The 22,231-nt window shown below is 62.6% G+C and overlaps 2 protein-coding genes and 1 pseudogene across 4 annotated transcripts; 1 reads left to right on the top strand and 2 right to left on the bottom strand.

Annotated features, from left to right (window-relative positions):
* Positions 1-256: 256 nt before the first annotated feature.
* EIF4E1B (eukaryotic translation initiation factor 4E family member 1B) lies at positions 257-1,737 on the bottom strand. Its single transcript, XM_062002557.1, has 7 exons — positions 1,720-1,737; positions 1,465-1,553; positions 1,262-1,357; positions 1,059-1,122; positions 742-855; positions 502-641; positions 257-371 (listed from the first exon to the last, which is right to left on the bottom strand). The coding sequence occupies exons 1-7, from the start codon at positions 1,735-1,737 to the stop codon at positions 257-259; spliced, it is 636 nt and encodes a 211-aa protein (XP_061858541.1).
* Positions 1,738-2,649: 912 nt separating this feature from the next.
* Positions 2,650-5,640, top strand: SNCB (synuclein beta). Of its 3 annotated transcripts, XM_062002726.1 has the most exons (5): positions 2,650-2,770; positions 4,134-4,172; positions 4,507-4,625; positions 5,311-5,400; positions 5,560-5,640. In XM_062002726.1, exons 1-5 carry the CDS (start codon positions 2,650-2,652, stop codon positions 5,590-5,592), a joined length of 402 nt encoding a protein of 133 aa, XP_061858710.1. In that variant the 3' UTR covers positions 5,593-5,640. The 3 variants fall into 3 exon arrangements, with proteins under 3 accessions (XP_061858710.1, XP_061858711.1, XP_061858712.1); XM_062002727.1 differs by lacking the exon at positions 4,134-4,172; XM_062002728.1 differs by lacking the exon at positions 5,311-5,400 and having other exon boundaries at positions 5,560-5,592.
* A 2,899-nt stretch (positions 5,641-8,539) lies between these two features.
* Positions 8,540-12,755, bottom strand: LOC133626093 (glutamate dehydrogenase 1, mitochondrial-like; annotated as a pseudogene).
* Between the last annotated feature and the right edge of the window lie 9,476 nt (positions 12,756-22,231).

The following is a 22,231-nucleotide window of genomic DNA, read 5'->3' as shown; positions in this document are numbered from 1 at the left end:
GGAAAGGGGCACTGGTCCCAAGCACTAGGGATGCAGGAGGCCACAGGCAGTAGCCCAAGCCCACAGTGATGCCCAGACAATGCCAGCTCTGTGCTTCCACCCAGGAGATGGAGCCCCACTTGTCCCCGAGCAAGAGCCACCCCAGGGTGCCAGAGCCCTGGCCCAGCCCTGGACACACAGACAGAGCTCATCTGCATCCATTCATTGTGTGAGGGGACAGAGGGACCCCACGGGTAGTGCCCTGCTCCCCCCACAGTCACACCACAAACTTGGTCTTGGCGAGGGAGCCGCTCTTGGTGGCCGTGTCTGCGTGGGCTTGGTACCCGATGGCCACCTTCTGCGACAGACCCAGGTGCTCCTTGTAGATGCGCCTGGAGGAGAGAAGGGGCTGCATGAACAGGGCAGAGCTGCTCCTCCCCCTCTGGCTCCATGCCCAGGGATCCCATTCCCCACGAAGCTGCCCTCACACATCCCCCCTGCCCGCCCCAGACCCCACGTTACCCGATGTGGGTGACTCCTTCCCGGTTCTCTGCTTCCCGAGTCCAGATGGCAATCTTGTCCCCCTTGGCGCGGATGTTGATGACGGCCCCACACACCTCGTTGCTGTACTCGTCAAACATCTCTCCAATGAGGCACAGCAGCTGTTGGAGGGGGAAGAGGAGCCCAGGATAGTCCCTGCCAGGGCTTGGCAGCTGCACAGGGACGGAGCCTGTGGGGCAGCCTGAGCGGGGCCACACTCACCGTCTCCAGCCAGAACCGGTCCAGCTCGGTGTGCCGCTGCTGCTTGGCCAGGGTGATGAGCCAGCGCCCGCCACGCTTGTTCTGGCTGTCCTCCCACATGGGCTCGATGCCATCCTAGGGCCAGGCAAGGGGATGGTCAGGGGCACTGAGCACCCTGACAGAGCCAGCTCAAGGGGCTCCAGGCAACCAGTCAGGCTTGCCCTCCCATTCTATGGCCAGAGCACCCTGCCAGCCCCATCAACACCCAGCATGCCCCCATAATGGTGGGTGCTGTAGAGGGCTCTGAGGGGGGATATGCTGTGGAAGGGGTGACAAACCTTGAAGAGGGAGTAGTCACAGCCAGATGTGAGCTTGCTGGCAAGCTGGATGTGGCTGTACAGCCTGCACCAGGGGGAAATAAGACACACAAGCAGGTGAGAAGAGATGCCTCAGGGACCCCCAGCACCCTCCTCTGGCCTTATACTCCCCTGCAGTGAAACCTCTCTGGAGGGGACACGTTGCCCACCCACGGGACACTCACGCCCAGAAGTCCTCCACAGTGCTGAACTTGGTGACGAGGCGCAGGTTTGCCTGCCACATCTTGCTCTTGTCATTCTTGAAGAACCACAGTGCCCATCTGGGGAGGGAAGATGGGGGATCTTCAGCCATGCTGGAGCCCCCTTCCAGCCCCAGCATCCCCCTCCCAACACTGGGAGAGTCTGCCCATGGCCTGGCCCCCCATACCTGTTCTGCAGGGGATGCTTGCCCAGGCTCTCTGCCAGGAGCAGCTCTTGCTGCTGAGCCTTCTGCCGCCGCCGCTCCTCTTGCCTCCGCTGGGGAAGGAGGAACAGCCCTGAGGAGCCCCACGGCCACCCCAGCAGGGAGCCTGCAGCACCCTCAGCCTCCCTCACACCACAGACAGGGAGCCTGAAGTCCTGAGAGGATGGAAGGGCTGCCGAGGCTCTGCAGCCACCCACAGCTCACACAGAGATCACTCACCTGCTCCCCAGTAGCCATCCCGACCAGCCCAACCTCCCCACCCTGCCCTGGCTCTTAAGTACCCACAGGCGGGTGGATGAGGCAGCCCCAGCTGCAACTTGTGAGGGGGGAGGGTGGTGTGCTACAGGGGCATGACACACAGACCTGTCCCTCCTGGGAACAGGGAGATGGAGGAATCCTCCTTAGGGCAGGGGGTGAGAGTGGAATGGGATCTGGGAGGGGAGTAGGGTGTAGTAAGGTGGGACCAAGGTGGTGTGGGCCAGGGCAGGACGGGACACTGAGATAGTGTCAGGCTGAGGTGGGAACAACATGGGAAAGGAAAGAGATGGGGAGAGTGTGGCATGAGATGGGATAGGAATGGGATGCGGTGGGATGGGGAGAGGATATGATCAGAACTGGATGGGGTGGGGATAGGGTGGGATGAGAACATGAGGAGAGGGGGGTATGGGACGGTGAACAGGAATGGCATAAGCACAGGATGGGGACAGGATGGGATGGGGACAGCACGTAGAGGCAAGGGGACAGAATCAGGACCAGGTAGGGATCAGGAGGAGACCGGACAGAGAGAGGGTGGGATGGGGACGAGACGTGACGGGGACGGGAGAGGACGGCGCGGGGACGGGGCCCATGCGGTGCGGTGCGGGGCGGGCTCGGCTCGGCTCGGCTCCGCACGGCCGGGCAGGGCTCAGCCCGCTCCCCCCCGCGCGGCGCGGCTCGGCGCAGGCGGCCCCGGCACAGCCGCACTGAGCCCGCCCCGCGCGTCCCCCGGCCCGGCCCGGCCCGGCCCGCCCGTCCCCGCCGCAGACACACAGGTCGGGGGGAGCGGCGGGGGGCGGGCGGGAGCGGGGCCGGGGGGATGCGCGGGGCGGGCGGCAGCGGGGGGGGGCCGGGGCGGGGTGAAGCCGTGCGGCCTCTCCCCGCAGAGCCGCCATGGAGGTGTTCATGAAGGGCTTGTCCAAGGCCAAGGAGGGGGTGGTCGCCGCCGCCGAGAAGACCAAGCAGGGGGTGGCCGAGGCCGCCGAGAAGACCAAGGAAGGCGTCCTCTATGTCGGTAAGGGCCGGCTCGGCCTGCCCGCCCCCCCGGCTCATCCCTGCCCGGCCCCGGCCGCCTGCCCTTGCCTGCACCTGCCTTTGCCCTTGCGTCCTCCTGCGCATCCCCCGGCCGTCCCCGCCCGTCGCCGGCCCCCTCCCGTTCCCCCATCCCTCCCCCGGCCCCTTCCCCACCGCCCCCGCCGCCGCCGGCGAGCTGCCCCGGGGCAGACGGCCGGTGTCCGCAGTGCCCTGCTCGCCCCCTCCCCACGGAGCTTGGGGGGCGCGGACGGGGCCCCGCGGGCAGGGGCAGGGTCCGGGCTGGTTCCCAGGCCGAGGGGATGAGACCCCCGGGATCCGTCTGGACCCTCCGGGGGTCTGAGCGCCAGGGCCCCGCGGTCCCCGCCGAGGATGCCCTGGGGCAGGAACGCAGCGGGACCGGGATGGAGGAGGCAATCCCCGTGCTGGGACGTGCCCGGCTCGGAGCGGTGGGGCTGGGGACGCTTGTGTCCTCCTCGGAGAGGCCGTGACCTGGAGCATGTCCCGCACCACGGCTCTGATGGCATCTGCGGGGATTCCTCTGCGCTGCCCCTCGGGGCCGGGCAGCGCTCAGCGCCAAGTCCTGGAAGGGAGGCTGGCAGGGAGCAGGCAGCTCAGGGCAGGCTGCGTGCCCGGCGCTGGTGTTGGGCTGCTCGGGGAGGGAGCCGAAGCTTAGCCCCGACCGCAGCGGGAGGGAGGGCACACGGCGAGGGCTCCGCGCTGCTCCCGCGGGCACCAGCTCTGTGGGAGGGCTGAGGCCCCGGAGCTGTTTCCTCAGCGGTGGTGGGCACCTGCCCTGGACCTCCACCCTGCCCAGGGTTCCAGCAGCTCCAGGAGCACCCCGAAGCCTCATCCTGCAGGAGCTGCTCAGGCACTGCCATTCCCCCACCGCAGACCCCCTGCTCCCATCTGGGGGGGGGTGTCTGGGTGTCTGTGGGCAGTGGCACCGTGCCTGAAGGGTGCCTGACAGCACTGGCATGGCCAGCAGCAGCACCCGGCCCTGGCCCGCTCCCGTGCCCTGTTGGCACTGGCTCTGGTTATGGATCCTGGCTTCTGCAGGAGGCTTCGCTCAGTGGCACAGCCTGTGCTCACACTACCCAGCGTGGCGCTGGGCTGTGGGGTCTCTGCCCTGCCTGGCGCATGGCGGTGGCCCTTGGCCCTGTGCTGCCCCAGGCCAGGCTGCCACGGGGGCCAGAGGAGCTTTGCAGGGAGCCAGGCAGGTGCTCAGCCTCCTGGTGTGGCCAGGCTGGAGCGCAGACAAACTGCTGCTCGGCTGGCAGAGCCCAGGCACAGCAAACAGCAAACCTGGCCCCTCTAACCTCATCTCTGTCTCTTTCTCCCCCCAGGCAGTAAAACCCAAGGCGTGGTGCAAGGCGTCACCTCAGGTACGGTCCCCTCCATCTTCCCGCTGCCGTGGTGCTCTGGCCCCGAGAGCCTGGCCGTGCTAACAAGATCAGAGGCTAATTGAGGGACTGATGTCACCCGGCTAAAGCCTCTTATACAACAGGGCCCCGCAAGGAAGGATTTGTGGCGGCTGCTCACACTCCCTGCCCAGCTGCAGAGCAGCGTCCCGGCCTCCTCCCCTCCCCAGCGCCCGGGCAGGGAGGTGGGGAGGGCCCAATCCTGCCCACCCTGGGTGGTGTGGGGCAGGAGGCTGCGGCTGGGCGCCTCTCCCTGGCATGGAGGGAATGATGCTGATGGCACCCCTGGCTCTTGCAGTTGCCGAGAAGGCGAAGGAGCAGGCGTCCCAGCTGGGCGAAGCGGCCTTCTCAGGCGCCGGCAACATTGCGGCGGCCACCGGACTGGTGAAGAAGGAGGAGTTCCCTGCAGACCTGAAGGTGAGATCCCTCCCCAGCACGCCCCTCTAGGCTTGGCAGGGACCCCAGGGGTGGGCAGCTGCCCTGGCCGTGCCCAGGGCCGGCAGGCCGAGCCGGCTGCGGACGTGTGCGCATGCAGGCCCCTGCATGGCGGCCGGCGGCGCGGGGCCCGCAGCGCATCGCTCCGGCGGCTTCGAGCTGACCCGACAGCTGCGGGAGCGGAGGGGCGGGGAGGGGCAGCGGGTTCCCATCTCGCCTCCCCCACGAGCCGTTGGCTTCCAGCTTAGCCCAAAATAGCATCAGCTGAAGAAATGAGGCCACCGCTGCCACCGCCGCCGCTGCATCGGCCGCCCCCCTTTCCCTCCTGCCAGCCGCTCTGGCAGCCCCAGGGAGGGCTTACCCAGCACCACCCTCCGCTGCCGGGGATGCAGGATGCTCTGGCGGCCCTGCCCGCGCCTGGAGCCTGCCAGGGCCTGCATGGTGCCGGCACCCATCACACACCCTGGGTCCTGCTCCCTCCGACCCCTGCCTGTCACCTCCCAGCCAGGCGGGCTGGGGGCCCAGGTTGCCCCACTGGTGCCCCCCATGTGAAGCACTCAGTATCCCAGGGGTGTTGCTGGTGTCTGCCCAATGCCCCCGGTCTGGCAGGGACAGGGAGGGTGAGTGCACAGCATGTGTAGGACTGACTCCCTTGGTTCACCCCCAGCCTGAGGAGCTGGCCCAGGAGGCCGTGGAGGAGCCGCTGGTCGAGCCGCTGCTGGAGCCAGAGGGGGAGAACTATGAGGAGCCCCCACAGGTGAGGGGACGAGTGGGATGGGATTACTGCCACTGCAAAGAGCGGGGGCTGGAGCCTGCCTGCTCCCAGGTACCCTGTGTGTACAGCCCTGTGGGTGGGTTGGCGTGGAGCCAGGGGGCACAGGGGCTCTCACAGTCTCTCTGTTTCCCCACCCCACAGGAGGAATACCAGGAATACGAGCCAGAGGCATAATGGACCCCCGTCCTCGCCTCTTCCACCAGCAGCACAATGAACCGCCAGGAGCCCCCTGCTCCTCCCCAGCCGGCTCCAGCCGGTGCCCACGGGCCAGGGAGGAGCAGGAGGGCTCCTGCCCCGTTCGCTCACGAGTTCTTCCTCCAGTTCCGTTCCAAGGGACCGTGTCTGTGTCTCTGTATTGTGTCTAGCAGTGAGAACCCCCCCGCCGCGTCCCACCCCCCGAGTGTGTGTGTGTGAGTGGGGTGTGTGTGTGTGTGCAGCCTGGGTTTATCGCTGTGTCCCTCCCAGCGCCATAAACCCCGGCTGCCTCCCGGCGTGGCTGTGTCTGGGCAAAGCATGTTTCCCTGCCTGTGGGCTGCTGTACATTTCGCTTGCACGCGTGTCCCCGTGGTTCTGCTCTGGTCCTCGTGGAACTATCTTTTTTTTTTATATATACATATCTCTCTCTCTATTTCTGGGTGGATGGGTCTTTCGCCTTTGTGAGCCCCGGGTGCCCAAGGCCGCTGCCCAGCCTGCTGGGTGGTGGCGGTGCCCGTGCCCCCCACCCCGAGGTCCCGTAGTGCCGACGCTGTGTTGTGCCGTGGCATGGATATCCCCCCGCCTCCGTCGCTGGATGTGCAAGGCGAGGGCAGCTGCCAGTGACACAGCTGCCCCCGTGTCCGTGAATAAAGCCAACTCTTGTCTGTAGCCCCCTGGACCTGGTTGTGGGTTCCCTGGGGAGAAGGGTGGTTTTGGGAGGAGGAATGAGGGGCTTTGGCAGAGTAGCTGACTCTGAACTGGGTCCTTCTGAGGACAAGATGCCTTCCTGTCTGCTTGTTACTGCATCGGTGGCAGGTCATTGTGTCCTGTGCCTCTGGCCACACGCTGCCCAAGGCCCGGGGCACAGGCAGTGTCCTGTGCTGGCTGCAGGGCTTTTCCTCTGCAGGTGAGTTCAAGGGCTCTTTAGGGGCTGAGAACCCTGAGCCAGGACAAGGACAGACATCGTCCTGGGCTCCAGCACTGGTTCCCTCCCTAGAGACGCTGCCAGTGTTAGCAGAGGGGGCTGGGGGCCTGGGCACAGGCCTCCCCCCATCCTCCCTGCAGCAGGAGCTGCTCTGTCTGTAAGGTACCTCCTGGAGTAAATGGGAGAGCACAGCAAACAGGAGCCTCTCTGCTATCCCTGCCTTCCTGCCTGACCCTGCTCCGCTCAGGGGCCAGGGCTGTGGGTGGCATCCGTGGGTGGCATCCATGGCTAGCTCAGTGGCAGAGTGACCACCTCAAGGGCAGGTGACTGCCATGTGTCATTAAGCGATGTCCTTGATGCAGGGGGGTCCTGTGCCCACCCTAGAGTGCAGTCCTTGGGCCTTCAGCTCCCCCAGGACAGGGCCACCAACCCAGCCTGGCTTCCCAGCCAGCCTCCAGCCCCTTGAGCAGCACAAGGCTGGGGTGGGAGGCTGGTCCAAGTCTCCCCACCGTGTTTATCAGATTAATCCCCTGCCTGCAACGAGTGGAGCTGCAGCAGTCAGCATGGCCACACAACAGGTTTGCTGATGCCTGCAAATCCCCGCCCTGGCTCTGCTCCCCGTCTCTGCACCAGCTGCAGCAGTGCTTGCAGGACCCAGAGGACTGTTCCTGGGGCTGGCTGTACTGTGGACTATCCCCTCCCCTACAGCAAGTGACATTTTTTTCCCTTCCCCTGTCCAATTCTGCCAGCCACAGGCAGGCAGACCCAAACCAGCATCAGCACGGCTGTAAAGGAGCTGGGGCAGAGGGATGTAAGGTGGCAGCTCCTTACTCAGGAGAGCTGAGAGGCAGACAGCAAGGGGAGAATGTACTCAAACCAACCGTGCATGGAGAGCAGGGTATCCCCTCTGCAGGGTCTGGAGATGCCCTCCTACTGCTGCCCCAACAGTACAGCCCTGGGACAGACCTTGCACCCATGGGTGGGCTCCAGGCACACCTCCCTGAAGGATGGCATAGCCCCTCCATCCTGCACCCCCTGCACCCCCTGCACCCCCTGGCACATCGGAGCAACACTGGAGATGAGGCTTAGGGGGATGGAGGGAGGGAGCCCTGTCCCAACAGCAATGAGAGGCACTGCTGAGCATGAGGTTTTATCCAGAGTGGGGATATGGCCACCACTGGGATGATGAACCCAGGCCTTGTGCTGACTCCTCAGGAGTGGTGGTGTGGTTCTATGAGTGAGCAACCTTCAAACACAGCCCAGAGTCTCTGCAGAGAGGCAAGGGGCCTGAGAGCAGGAGCCCTTGTAGGTACTTTGGCTGACTGCTCCGTGGTGTAGGTCAGTCCCAAATACATAATGTCCTTCTCTGAGGGCACCCTGAGGGGCAGAACAAGTGAATCCTTTGTGGAAGAGGATAAAGGTTGGCCTCCCAAACCTATGTATCAAAACCAACCCCTCTGCTGGGTGCAAGACAGTGGTCCTGCTTAGGGTGGCCCCGAGACCCATGACCCATCTGGGAATCTCTGCTCCCCTGCCTTGGGTCTCTCCCCACACTGTCAAGCTCTGCCCTCACAGACAGTCCTGTGGTTCCTGGATGTATGAATCCTGGAGCCATAACCCTGTACTTGCTGCTGGGCAGACAGCAGCTGCTCTGACACCCTCAGTGATGTGGCAGGACTCGATCTTGGCCCATCAGCAGCCACAGAACGCCCTGGTACTGGTCAGGAACCTCATGGTCTATTGTTGCTGCAGCCAAGAACCATGAGGGTTGAGAAGGGAAGAACAAGCATCTGAGATGTGCCTAGGAGCTGGGGGCAAGGCAGTGAACAGGCTGACAGAGATAGCACCAGCAGCCCTGCCTGAGCCCAGAGCCTGGCAGAGCCCAGCTGGATCCACATCAGTGCAGCTGACAGCACCATGGGGCCCTGTGAGCCCTGAGCCCTCCCTGTGCTTGGAGATGGATGGACTGGGATGACCAGGATGTTTCTTTGCAGGAGTATCTCATGTGCTGCTGCTGTAGTGGGGCCATTCTTCTGCAATGATCTGGGAGCATGAGTGGGGCAGAGGTGAGATGAGTGGAAGAAATGAAAGCAGAAGCCCGTGACAGGCTGCTTTCCCTGTGGCTGGGATCCCCCCACCAAGCCACTTCTGGTGGCAGGGCTCTGGGCACACACCTCCCTGCCAGAGCTGTTTGGGATGGGCAAAAGCTCAGGCCTCGTGCTTCTCAGAGTGATTTAAAGGCTCAGGCTGCAAAAGACCTGGGCTGTGTGAGAGTCCCAGATCCCAGCATGCCCTGTCCCTTTGGTCTCTAGAGCTCACAGTGAAGGGAGAGAGTTGGTGTGTGTAGCCTTGCTCGCTCTTAGCTGCTGCCTATGATTATCTTCAGTGTCCACCCTGTGACAGGCAGTACCCTCGAGGGCATCATCTTCCCTGCCCTGGGGGGAAGATCTGGTACAGCAGGGAAGACAGGAGATGGCAGAAGAGCTGGACAAGGACACTCCAACAATCATGGCTCTCTGCCAGCAAAGGGAGGGGCTCAGGCTTTCCTCTCCCCCTCAATGATGTGACCTGCCACCTCTGCCTCAGGCCCCGTCCCTCTGGCTCAGCGTGTGAGTTGTCAGTGTGTGACGTGATACCTCCCTGGTGCCAAAAGCAGAGGCTCGGCCCAGCTGCCACCCCTCACTCTGATGCAGAGCCTGTTGGGAGCCAGGTCTGTACCTTTGCTGGTACCCAAGGTGCATTCTCCCTTGTGAGCTGCTTCTCGATGGCAGCAGGGATAAGGAAGTTGCAGGACCTCCCCAGGATGCTGCCGTCACACAGCTCTGCTTTTGGGAAGCCAGCCATGGCCCTGGAATGAGCAGGAGAGTGCTGGGCCCAGCCTGGCAGCGCTGGGCACTGCCCTTGGAGCTGGGCTCTGCAGGAGATAAGGGGCAGCCCCCTACTCTGTGTCCTCAGGCTCCTTGGGACCCTGCTGGGACTGTAAATGGCTCTGTCTGCCTCCCACACACAGACTCAGCAGGCTCCAGACCCGTGCAGGTACTTGATGGTGTGCAGTCTCACTTTGCCAAAGCCCTGCAGCAACACAGAGCAGGGACACTCTGGGGAGAGGGGACAAACGTGGAAAACTGACCCACTGCTCTGGTAACAGCCACCTCTCAGGAGCCTGAGCCGAGGAGCACAAGCTGGAACCCCTCATCTAGAAGTTCTTGGTGAAGGTTTTGGCTGGAGGCAGACTTGGACCTGGCAGGACAGAGATCTCCTTGGTTAGTCAGAAGGCTGTGAAAAGCAAGAGCCCGTAGGATACGGGCTTCTGGCTCAGCCTGTCTTTATCACCTCAGAGCTCTGGACGCGATGTTCCAAGCACAGTGTGCCGTTCAGTTTCTAAGAGCCCATCTCAACAAAAAACCAGCTCCAGTGAGAAACAATCCCTTGGTGGGCAGCATGCAGCGTCCAGGCACACTGTGAACAATCCTCCTGCACCCCACTCTGAGGGAGTGTGATCAGCTGCCAAGGCACCAGCACAGGCGTCGCTCTGCTCTTCTCACCAGAACAGGCGATTTTACACTGTCTGCCCCAAAATGCACGCTCCTAAAAGCAACACTGGCTCCTGGGGCCACAAAAACAGCCCCTAAACACAGCAAAATTGTACACACAGCAGCCAAAGACTTCAGCCTTCTCACTCTCTGCTGTATCAGTGAAGCAGAAAGATGGAGAGGAAAGGGATGAGCAAAGGGAGAGTAATTCCCGAGGGCAGCAACTCCAGGGCAGCAGGTGCAAAGCCTCTGCCCCAAGAGAGGCAGGACTTCAGCTGCACGCTTTCCAGTTGATTTCTTTCTCCTTTGCAGAGAGCAGTGGGCTCCATAGGAAAGGTCTGATCAGTGGCTCTGGACAGCAGAGCCTGGCAGAGAGCAAGAGCTGCTGGAGTTACAGCAGGGGGAAGCAGCTCACCGCGGTTGTGAGCAGGCCCTGGGCTGGGAGGAGAGGGGAAAAGGTAGGACAGGCACCCTCAGGGTCCCACTGAGCTCTCAGGCCACTGGGCAAGGCAAGACCACTGTGGGCCAGACCCACAGAGCACCCAGAAGAGATGGGGGCTGCAGCCACAAGCTGTAGCTAACATCATGGTTTGCTGTAGCCAGTTTGAGGGAGCAGAAATGTGAAGTTGTCACTGGGGTCGGCTCGTTCCATCGAGTCTGGCAAAGTCCGCTGTGTCCTGCCCACTCTCCCTCTGCTCTGCCTGCTCCACAGGTGAGATCCAGCCTCAGCTTCCACCCTGTGAGCATTTTGAGGCAGGATGGCTACAGAGAAACCTTGGGAATGCCTGTGCGGTGTGGGCAGTGCAGCACCCCTGGGCTGCTGGTTCCAGGCTCTAAGAGATCAGCTCTTAGAAACTGCTTTGCACAGGGCATGTCTGAAACACAGCTCAGAGGCCTTGCCAGCTGCACAGGGTGAGGAGAGATGCAGGAGAACACGTCCAGGCAGCTCTGCAGGAACTGAGGCCGAAAGCTCTCCTGGAAAGGTGCTGAGGAAGTGTTCTTCCTTTCAAAGCTCTGGCTGGGCTGAGCACTCCCCTGCAGTGGGAAGGTCCTGCTGGGCAAGCCGTGGCTGAGGCTGATGCAGTCCATGAGGTCTGTATTGGTGATGTAACTCTCTCCTGGCCCGTGGCAGAGCATCACCCGTGGGTGCCTCCCTGGCAGATGGGCTTTCCCATCACACATGCCTGGGCACTGATGTCCTGCAAGACTGGGATGGGGAGAGGGAAGGTTAAGATCTCATCTGGTGCACGTTCTCTAGAGAGGACTTTCCTCTAAGCCTCAGCTAAACCTGAAATGACTCAGTGGCATGGGCCTCTGGGCACAAACCCTCGTAGCCCACAGCATCCCGGGCTCCAAAGCAGCACTGCAGGAGCTTAGCCAGTACCCTAGCGTGTGGATGTAGGTGTGAGCTATCCAGGATGTCTCCTGCTCCCTGGTACTGACATCAGGGGCCATCACATTGATCCCAGGCCCTGGAGGGGTAGAAAAATCTGTCAGATGATGTCTTTGCAGATCGATTGCTCTGCTCCAACCAATGGCACGTTACAGCCAGGCGATTCCCACAGGCTGGTCCTGTCCTTGGGCACACCAAGGAGTTCCCTGGCCAAAGCATGGTGCTGCCCATGCCCCAGCGTCTCCCTTGCTTCCCTCAGGCCTTGCCTTTCACAGAGTCATTCAAGTAAAGAGGGGATGTGAAGGTCTTTGCCTTGTGACCAGCACCCACTAAACTCAAGAGGCAGCCCGGGCCAGCCCCGCCATGCTCAGCACCACAAAAGGCTCCCTCCTAATTCACAGGGTAGCCAGGGCCAAGGGGTGAAGGACAGCAGAGCCCCAGGACAGTGAGTGCTGCTGATGGTGATGAGCAGCTGCCTCTACTCCTGCCCAGCACTGCTGACTTTTAGAGCACGTCACAAGCTTTTCTGTACTGAGCCCCCATCCCATGCCCAAGTCACCACGCTCACCTACAAATCTCTTCTTGGCCATTTCTACAGTAAAACGCCTCGTTATTTCCTCCAGCTCATGTTCCTTTATAAGAACAGCAAAACACAGTTGTTGCTACAGGCCCCAAGAAAAATCCTGGAGCCATGGTGCAGCATCAGGCAGCTGCCCTGCCCTGCCCTGCCCTGCCTTGCCTTGCCCTGCCCTGCCCTGCTCTGCTTTGCCCACACAGGACAACCCTGATGTCTCCAGGGAGTTAATTCACAGCAGCTGGATCTAAATTAAAAAGAGAGATGTGCAAACTCCTGGTGCCTTTGCTCCCTGTCCTTCCAGCCCCTTGCTAATGTGCATAGGAGGCAGCGGCATCAGCATCCCAACTCCAGACTCCTTCAGTGTTTCTCTGGCCAGATGCATTGACCCATAAACCAGAGTTCACTACTCCTCCTCCCTGCCCCAAGAAGCTGCTTCTCACAGTCGCTGGGTGAGTGTTACTCACCACAAACATCCCCCCACTCGCCAGCCTGTCAGAATGCATCGCTGTGATGGGCACGAGAGGGAGGACTGGGAAAATGGAGCATGACTTATAGGCTGTCGATGGGGGAAGGACGGGAAGGAACTCTCTGTTTCCTGGGATTGATCCTCACACCCACCAAGGAACATCTGGAAAAGGCAGACGAGGAAGGCAGACAGATGTTCTCTGCCAGCTCCCCTGCCCTCGGGGGGGAGGAGGTGACCACGGCAATCATGACCTTGTTGAGTCCAGGGAAGGGGCCAGCCCTGCCCCACACCAGACAGCTTCTGTGGAATGGAGCTGAAGGTAGGACAGGACCTGGATCCGAATCCTCAACCTGCCACAAACACTACCAGGTAGAGCTGAATCCATGACAACCCAGGCATGGTGCCTTCATTTGAGGAGCACAATGCTTTATGTTCCCTGAGCTAACAGGAACATCCCGGACTGCCAGCGGTGTATTCTGCAGCCACAGCAAGCCTTGCCCTCACACATCCGTGCCCAGAGGAACATCCTGCACTTCTAAAGCAATGCTGATTTTCAAAGCATCTCACAGGCTCTTCTGACTCACTGTATCACAGCCCCATCCCATGCCCAAATCCCCATGTGCTTTATGTTCCCCTTGTACTTACCCACTACGGCGCATTTGTATGTCATTAATGCAGCCAGGGCTTTCACATCATTGACATCAATTGAGCTGCTGAAACGAACCCCTGGGAAAGGAGAGAGAAGAACTGAAGAGTCTCTGCCTTGTTACCACAAATGACATGGAGGCACTGTAGGAAAAGGCTTTGACTCTTCTGAAGCAGCAGCATCTAGTCTCAATGGGTGATCAGCAGCCATTCAGCTGGACCAGTTTCCTCCAGATTGCCACAGAATGGGAAGCAGGCTCCTACCAGCTGGCCATCCCATGGCCACAGACACGGGTGTTGTGGGGAGCAGCTCAAGCTGTGCAGCTGCTCCATGGTGAAAGGCTCGGGATAAGGGCAAGGCAACAAGAGTTTGGGACCCCTCAGGCTGTTGCTGCTTTGAGGTGTGTTTAGGGCAGCAGGTATATGGTGTGTAGGATGAGCCCAGCGCACACAAGGGTGGCTGCCAGCCACACTACTCCTGTGCTATGGTGTCAGCAGCTGGGCTGCATCTCGAGTTAGCAAAGCCATCTCCTCAGCTTCCCTCGTCTTTCTGTGGGATGCATCCCAGGATGGCCTCCTCCTCAGTACCACCATACACACCCTGACTACCTCCATGTTAACTCAGATGCCCCCTGCCCAGGCTCCCACTCCCCAGCCCTGGTGGGAGTGAGCGTGGCCAACATCCTCCATGCAGGGCTGGATAGGACTGGCTCTCCCCTGACCCTCACCCCTTCACAGGGCAGGTGCTGGTGGCTGTGCTGGGCCTGCCAGCCCCACGCCACCTCTCAGGCAGCGCTGCCTCTGTGCAAGGGGAAGGACACCTCCAGTGTAACCAGTTAAAACACCGTAGGAGATAGATCAAAATGGTATACGCTAGGTCCAGATGCTTTGTGATTTAGAACTGATATTAAGATAGTGTTGATCAAAGTGAACAAATATGGGTTCAGGATGGACATGCTGTTCTCATAAAGGATGTCCTGGAATGATGATAATTCTTTCTTTGCCTGAGAGGGAGAGACCATCATGAACAGGTGGATGGGGTGCACATGCATGACTTGGTAATCACTGCACTTCATCACGGACAGTCTGATGGCGTGGGCCTGGGTACTTTACATGTATGGCTTGTTCATGGCTGTATTCTTGAAGGAGGATCCCAGATTTATAAGGACAGACTCCCCTGCCCACGCTGTGCGTCCCAGCAGTGGGGCTGCAACTACCTGTGCCCCCATCCCTGCCTGAGCCGCGCCGCTGGCCCTGGGGACAGGGTCCTGCCAGCACCCAGGAGTATCCAGGGAGATGTGCTGGGCCACGGTGTCCTCCTGTTGTCCTCAAAGCAGATTCGTGCCTGGTGTGTGCTAAGCCAGTCTGCACAGAGTTGAGACGGTGCTTTATTCCATGCATGCGTGGAGACGGGTGTTGGGGTGCAGCTCCACAAAGCAGCAGCTCCAGCAGCACACCCCACCATGCCTCTGTACTGCATCCTGTATAACACACGTTACTCTGTTTATTGAGTCCTCCACCTGCTATGAATACTGAGTAAGTATCAGCCCTCCTCTGGCAGGCCAGGGGAGTCTGTCCTTAAAAGTTTCTGATCTCTTCAAGAATACAACCATGAACAAGCCATACATGTAAAGTAACCAGGCCCATGCTGTCCACCTGATGATGATGGTCTCTCCCCCTCAGGCAGAGAAACATCCTTTATGATCTCCAGGACATCCTTTATGAGGACAGCATGTCCATCCTGAGTGCATATATATTTACTTTGATCAGCACTATCTAAATATTAGTTCTAACTACAAAGCACCTATGCTCCTGGACCTAGTGCATACTATTTAATCTCTCTCCTATGACCTTTTATCTGGTTACAGCCTCGTCCCTGCCTGTGCCCGCCCCGCTGGCGCTGGGGATGGGGTCCTGCCTGCACCCAGGAGCATCCAGGGTGATGTGCTCAGCCACAATGCCCTCCCACCCCACAGGGATGGGCCAGATGCACCCCAGGCTTCAGGGCACTGGGGTGCAGAGTGTGCTGGGCAGGAGGGATCCCCCAGCACCTCTGCACCCAGGTGGCTGGGAAAACAGCACTATTTTTAGGGTGTTTGGTGCCGTTGGCTCTCCCGGTAGCATCTTTGTCATCCCAAGGTGCTCACAGCTCCGAGCGGTCGCCGGAAACGCATCACCTTCCCCTGGGGAGCAGCCCCGGAGGGGACATTCGCCAGGCAGCGCCTGTCCGGGCCCCGGCCCGCCGGAGGGTGCTGAGCGCGGGCCGGGCCGAGCCGTGTGCCAGGCGCGTGTGCCGGCAGCTGGGGGGAGCGCGGCGCGTTCACGTGGCGCTGCCCGTGCGGCGTGGGAGGTGGGCTGCCGCACCGAGGGAGGGGGCTGCCGCGCTACCTGCGCCCGCAGCCCCCTCTGCCGAGGGAGAACGTGCGCTTTTTTCTTTCCCCAGGCAGCTGCCTGACTGCGCTCGCTGCCAGCGCGGGAGTGTGTTTCCAAGGCAATAGGGACCATCTTACTCATCCTCCTCGCTATTGTTCTCCTGCCAGCCCCGAGGTGCCCGGGCGGGAAGAGGAGGAGGAGGAGGCAGCTAGCCTGGGATGAAGGCTCCCCACGGAGAGGGGAAGATGCCCCTCAGGACCATTCCGGTCGTCCCTGGTGGGATGGGGGATACGCCTGGTGCCAAGGTGCTGATGGGGAGAGCAGCTGCCGGCAGAGCTGAGAGCAGCAGGTGGAAGGAAACGGCAGCAGGATGGGACCCCACAGCCCTCTACCCTTTGCAGGGTCCTGGCCAGGGGATGGGGGATGTTTTGGTCCCCTCCTCTGCCAGAACTTCATCTTGCCCGCGGCATCCCTTGTCTATGACCCGGTTTGGGTCTGATCCCGCACGGGGCAGCACAGGATGTAAACCCATAGCATGTCCTGCACCATGCTCCCACTCCACGGCTGGTGGGCAACTGGGCACAGTCAGCGCTGTAGGACTGGGTGCAGCACACGGGGCCATGGGTGGGGACAAACACCTTCAGGGGGACACACTGACGAGTGTAGCGATACACCCCACACCATCCACTTACCAAGGTGCCCAGCAGTGGCATAGGGGTGCCCCACTCCGCCCTGAGGTGGGAGGGAAAGACAAAGCTTGTTATTTTATTTCCATATCCTGCCTCCCTATTTTTAGCCTTCAGGGTTTTGTTCTAGCCTGGCTGTTTACTGGAAGGAGCATTTCCAACCTCCCTTGTCTCCAAGCAACCAGGTGTGCCAGATCCCATTGTGTGTGCCCCCCCTCCCCCGATCTATAGGGCTGGGGTGTTGTGTGCTAACATTAACCCCAAGATGGGGCTCCCCTGGCTTGAAATTAATGTTAGCATCCCACTCCAACCCTAGAGATCTATAGCTCCTGCTCCAGTGCCGACATTCACAAGACAAGGAGGGGGGGATTCTGACCCTATAGGGTGATGGGGGCAGGATGGGTTCTTTTTGGGAAAGCTAGAGGGGGTTTTTTTTGGGGTGGGGGGGGATATGCAGGTGAGGTGAGCAGGCTGCCTTCCCCCCCACAGCGAGAGCGGGAGTGCGTGGGAAGGAGTTAGACAAAGCCTGAGCCCGGGAACAGAGGCAAGCACTGCCGGGAGGGAGACAGGGACGTTCTCTCCTCCGCATCGCCCCCCAGTCTTGGGCGAGGGGTACGCGGGAGCCCACCTCCATCCCTGCCGCGTGCCTCGGGCTAATTGAGGCGCCGTCCCTCTGCCTCCCGGTGATGCCTGGGAGGGAAGCCGTCTCCATCACCAGGTAGGATGGGGGTACCAGGCTCTGTCTCTCTATCACCCCCACCCACAAGACACACGCTAAGGGCTGGGGACCCCCTGAGCAGGCCGGTGCCGGACACGTGCTCCGCGGTACCCCGGGGCCACCGTTCCAGGGGATTTGCGGTGGCAATGCCGGGGGGTGCCGAGGAGGGGGGAAGATGATGGGGGGCTCCTAGGACCGGTCGGAGGGGTGACAGCGATGATCCCAGCGGGGCGGGAGTGGGTGTGTGTGAGCCGGGACCCTCACGCTTCCAGCAGCAGCCGGCTGCCCCTCGCCCCCCCGCCCGGTGCCCGGGGGCGCCCGGGCGGGCGGCAGCCGGGGGGAGCGGCCCGGGGCGCGGTACCGCCCCCGCCGCCGCCGCCCCACGCATGCTCCCCGCCGCTGCCGCCGCCGCGCCGGAGCCGAGCGGAGCGGGACGGGACGGGAGCGGGCGGGAGGATCCGCCGCCGCAGGTACCGACGGCCCGGCGCGCACGTGGCGGGACCGGACCGGGCGCCGCGGCCGCCGCACGCCCCGAACCGGGACCCCCGGGGGCGGGGGGGCGGTGGCGGGGGCCCGGGATAGGCGGCGCGGTCGGGGTTCGGGGTCGGGCTCCCCCCCCCCCCCGCCGCGATCGGTGCTGCCCCGGGGGTGGCTTTGTCCGGGGCTCGGCCGGGGAACCGGAGCCGGGGCGTGCACACGCGTGTCCGCGTGTGCGGGTGTGCCCGTAGCCATGTGCTGGCGTGTGCGTGCCTGTGCGTGTGCACACGCATGTCTGTCAGCCTGTGCGCGTGTGTACGCGTGTGCCGGCGCCGGCGGCTCCTCCGTGGAGCGGCGGGAGCGGGACAGCGCGTCCAGCCCCGGCACAGGCGGGTTGTGCTGCGGGGTGCCACGGCCCCCCCGGGAACGGGGTGCTGCGTGGGAAGACACGAACGGGAATGGAGGGGGTCGTTGTCTGCGGTGCCGGGCGGCCGCGGGGGCGGCGGGGCCAGCCCGGTCCCTGCTCCTGCCGCGTCCCTTGGCGTGGACTTGCTGGGCTCCTGCCGTGTCTGCTCGGCTTTACCCTGTCCGGGACCCGCGAGTGGCCGTGGCCGGAGGCGTGTGGTGCCCCCTCGGCTGCGGGACGCAGTGTGTGCTCCCGGCCTCGGAGGGCTGAGCCCTGTGGAGGGCTCGGGGTTTCCTGCCATGCTCCTGCTCCAGGGCTGCCCCGGGGGCTGGGGATGGTTTGGGGTCGTTGGATGACACCAACCTGTGTCTCCCTGCTGTGCTTGCACGTCTGGGAGCTCGGAGCAGCCTCAACAGCGGTTGTAGGTGCTGAGCTGGCGGTTTCCCGTAGCTGGGGCACACATTTGGCTCACAGCTCTGGGAGACACTGGTCCCCGTGAGCAGCAGGAAGGGTTTGGGCTGCCCTGTACCCCTCTCTGTAGCCCCTCATAGCCACCAGGCCCGTTTTCCTCTCACCCCACACTGCACCCAGCTCCGCCCTGGCAGACGGGAGGGTATTGAGTCCCTGAGGCTGTCAACCCGGTGCCCAGGGCATGCTCCAGCGGGCTCTCTCTCTGCAGGGGTGCCTGCGCCACGTCCCCCTGCTCCTGCTCCACGTCTCCCCACTCCGGCAGCTGCAGCAGCACCCAGATCCTGCTCCCGGTCTGGCCGTGCCGGGGGAAGGCTGCCTTGTACGGTAGGTGCCCGACACTGCTCCTCCCTTACCGTGGGGCCGGGCACCAAGTGCTGCCCTGCAGGTTGTGCCAGGCCAATGGGTGCTGCAGGCAGCTGCCCAACCTGTTGTCACGGGTGGCATGGAGGAAAATGGTTGGTGATGGGGGAAGGCTGGGGGTCTGTATGCTGCTCCTCCCTCAGTACTCCCATCCTCTCTTGCAGACCTGCGGCGGGACTAGCATGGGAGAAGCGTTTCCCAGGCATGGGCAGTGCTAAGGAGCCCGAGGGGCTGCAGCTGCTGAGCCACCAAGCCGGAGCTGAGGACGCCTGCGAGCCCAGCGCCAGCTCCCCTGGCTGCCCAGTGGTGGGCAAGTGCCTACCTGGCTCTGGCTGCGCAGTGGAAGGCCGTGCCATGAGGACCTGCTGCGCTGCTGAGCCAGAGGCCCAGGGCCCCACGGCCGGCCCAGCAGCGGAGAAGAAGGTGCCGTCACCGACAGGACTGGCTCCTGGCACGCTTCTCCCGGACACTGTTGTGGAGCCAAGTGTGGCAGCAGAGACAGGGAGCTGTGGGGGACCGAGTGATGCTGCTCCTGCCTGTGGTCCTACGGGGGTGGGGCTCCCCAGCACCCAGAAGGAGACCACAGCCCCTGTGCCCCCGCTACCCGAGCCCTGCCTCAAGGCACCCAGCAAGGACATGGGGAGCGCGCCAGCTCCTGCCAAACACGTGGCATTTGTGGAGCCCACCACGAACGTCAGAGCGGCTGAACTTCCAAGCCAAGAGCAGCTTCAGGGTGGCACAGGGACATCCCTGGGTGCTGTGCCCCAGCTGAGAGGCGGTGAGGCTCTCAAGCAGCTCCAGGGGGATGCTGCAGACCCCCCCAGTACCAGCCCTGAGGGGAGAGGGGGACAAAGCAAGGCAGGGCCAAGCCCCATTGCACTGGGTCAGGACAGAGCCAAGGGGAACTCAGCCCGGGGTGTGGATGCTGGGAGCAGCCAGCAGCCCCGGACAGCCAAGCTGCTCTGCGAGTCGTACTCCTTCGAGGTGACCCCACCGCAGGACGCCGGGACCCAGGACACAGGGACGCAAGTGGACAGCCGAGCATCCCTGGTGTCGGTGGCCTTGAGCCCCATGAGCCCCCCGAGCGGGGGGGCCTTCACCTTCCCCAAGAAAGAGCCGGGGTCCGCTGCCCCCCTGCACCCAGAGCCCTCCAAGAAGGACGCGGAGATGCAGGTGTCCATGCCCGTGGAGACCCGCTCAGTGGCCACTGGGCCCATGACACCGGTGGCCAAGTCCCCGCAGGCCTCGTACCCTGAGGTGCACGTGAAGGGGACAGTGGTGGAAGAGGTTCCGGAGCCCATCCGGGAGGTGAGCTGGGACGAGAAGGGGATGACGTGGGAGGTGTACGGGGCCTCCATGGAGGTGGAGGTGCTAGGCATGGCCATCCAGAAGCACCTGGAGAAGCAGATTGAGGAGCATGGGAGGCAGGTGGTGATGACCCCTCAGAGCACCCGTGCCGGTTCCATCAAGGGGGCCCCCCAAAAAGGCGAGGCCAAGAGGCAGCCCAGTGTCTTTCGGGCTCTGCTGCAAAACGTCCGGCGGCCCCGGTGCTGCTCCCGCGCTGGCCCCGCCACCGAGTGAGCTGCGGGATGTCTTGGGGGAAGCGGGGAGAAGTCCCTGCCGCGGCGTCCCAAGATGCTCACTGCCAGCGTGCGGGGCTCGTGGCTTGGGGCCCTGCACGCTGGGACAAGGCATCTCCTTTGTCGGGGGTCCCCCCGCCAGCCCAGGGTCTCCCAGCCAGCACAGCCCCATGGGGGTGCCCTGGGACGTGAGGCTGGTGCCCTGTCTCTGTGCTCGGTGGCTTTTTGCAGGACGAGGCAGCACGTGGCTCCCTCCAGCTGGAGCTGGCTGCTCCTCGGCGTCTTCTGCTCGTGGCACGTGTCTGGAGATGGCTTAAAGTTGTCACGGGCAGGCTGCTGCTGGCTGCCTTGAGCTCTGTCTTCGCTTGGACTGCAGGCAGCAGCATCGCTCCCCGTGCTGGAGGGATGCTGGTGCGTTGCCGTGCCACCACATCACCTGCCCAGGCCTCAGCCGCTCTCTGACCAGCTCACGGCCCTGCATGTGGGGGTCTCTGTGGCTGCCCAGCCTTGTCCTCTCGGCCCCACAGCCGTGCTGTGGGTGCCCCGGAGCTGGGAGGACGTGGCTGTGCGGGGCCCTGGCACAGATCTCAAATGGGAGAGACCTACGTTGGAGATGCTGCTCCTCCCCATCATCACGGCTGGAGGCGTGTGGAGAGTCTGTGCCCGTGGCCCCCAGCCCCTCCCCACGAGCAGCCAGGGTGCATCCTCGCCGTGGCTGGCGGTGGGGATGGAGCCCTGACACCACTGCTGGAGAGGCCCCACCAACCTGGGCCCGTGCGAGTGCCTCTGGCCCTGCTGGCTGCTCTTCTCCAATGGCAGCTGGGGATGTGATGGCTGCAAAGTGCTGCCACTTTTTACAGCTGGGGTTTTACAGGGCAAGGGGGAGGGAGGGCTTTTATTGAACTGTGTTTGCGTTCTTGGAGCTTTTTAAGAGACACTTTCAGCCGTGCGTATCCTGCCTGGAGCCGCCTCCTCTCCGGTGGCCTGCGGGGCCATAACCCTCTTTTCAAACTCTTTTCCTACGTTGCCTGTGCCCTGTGGGGCTAGAGAGCATCTGGAGCGAAGGCTTGATGTGCAGTGGGGGTGAGCATCGCCGTGGCTGGCAGCAGCACAGCATCCTGCCTCCAGCCTGGCCCCGTGCAGAGGGCTGACTCCACGCTGCACAGCGAGGGGTCCCAGGCCTTTGCCCTTTGCAGGAGGGTGCAAACAGGGGGAGCTTGGGGAGCTGCACCATCCCCTCTGGGCAAAAGTGCAGGAGGGCTCGAGGTGCAGGGGACACTGAGTTTTGCCCCCTCAACCCCCCCTTGTTGTACATTCTGGTCTTGTTTGGGCCCTGTGGGGTGTCTTTTGCCCCGGGGGGGGGGGGGTGCAAAGGGCTCACTGAAGCACCAGCTGGCAGCCAGGGCTGTGGCCAGTGCCTGCTCTGTGCCGTGGCCCTCACCAGGAGCTGGCTCTGCTCTGGTCCTTGGCCTGCGGGAGCCGTGCCGTGGCTGTGAGGGGATGGGCAGCAGCCCTGGGGCACCCCCTCACCCCTGTCCCAGGCTGTCCCCACCTCCAGCCCTGTGCTGCCAAGCTGCAGCACACTGGCGCTGTGGCTTCATCACCTACTTTCTTCTTTTTTGCCTCTTTATTTCTTTATTTGGGGGTTGGGGGGAGGAAGGGGGTGGGAGGACCAACTTGTCAGTGTGGATGTTGGGTAATAAAACCTTGCACAAACCTCTGTAGGGGCTGCCTGTGCCTCCCTCCCCTAGGGCTGAGCAGGGCCAGGGTCCAGTTCAGCGGCCCAGCAAATGGTCTTGGGGACAAGAAACCATGCCAAGCCCCTACAAGTGTCAGACACCTGCCCTCTGGCACCAACCTGGCCCAAAACCAGCACTTCAAGCTGGCTTGAGCCCTCGGGTGCTCTGATGACCCCTATGGGATTGGTTTATTGCCAGTCTCTGAACAAAACATCACCAAAGCTGCTGCCAGAGTCCCACTGTGGTCCTGCAGTACCCTGTGTGCCTGG

Source organism: Colius striatus, chromosome 9, assembly GCF_028858725.1.
Source record: "Colius striatus isolate bColStr4 chromosome 9, bColStr4.1.hap1, whole genome shotgun sequence".
Taxonomy (NCBI): Eukaryota; Metazoa; Chordata; class Aves; order Coliiformes; family Coliidae; genus Colius; species Colius striatus.
The sequence above is the reverse complement of the archived record's forward strand: the minus strand, read 5'-3'. Positions and strand labels throughout refer to the sequence as shown.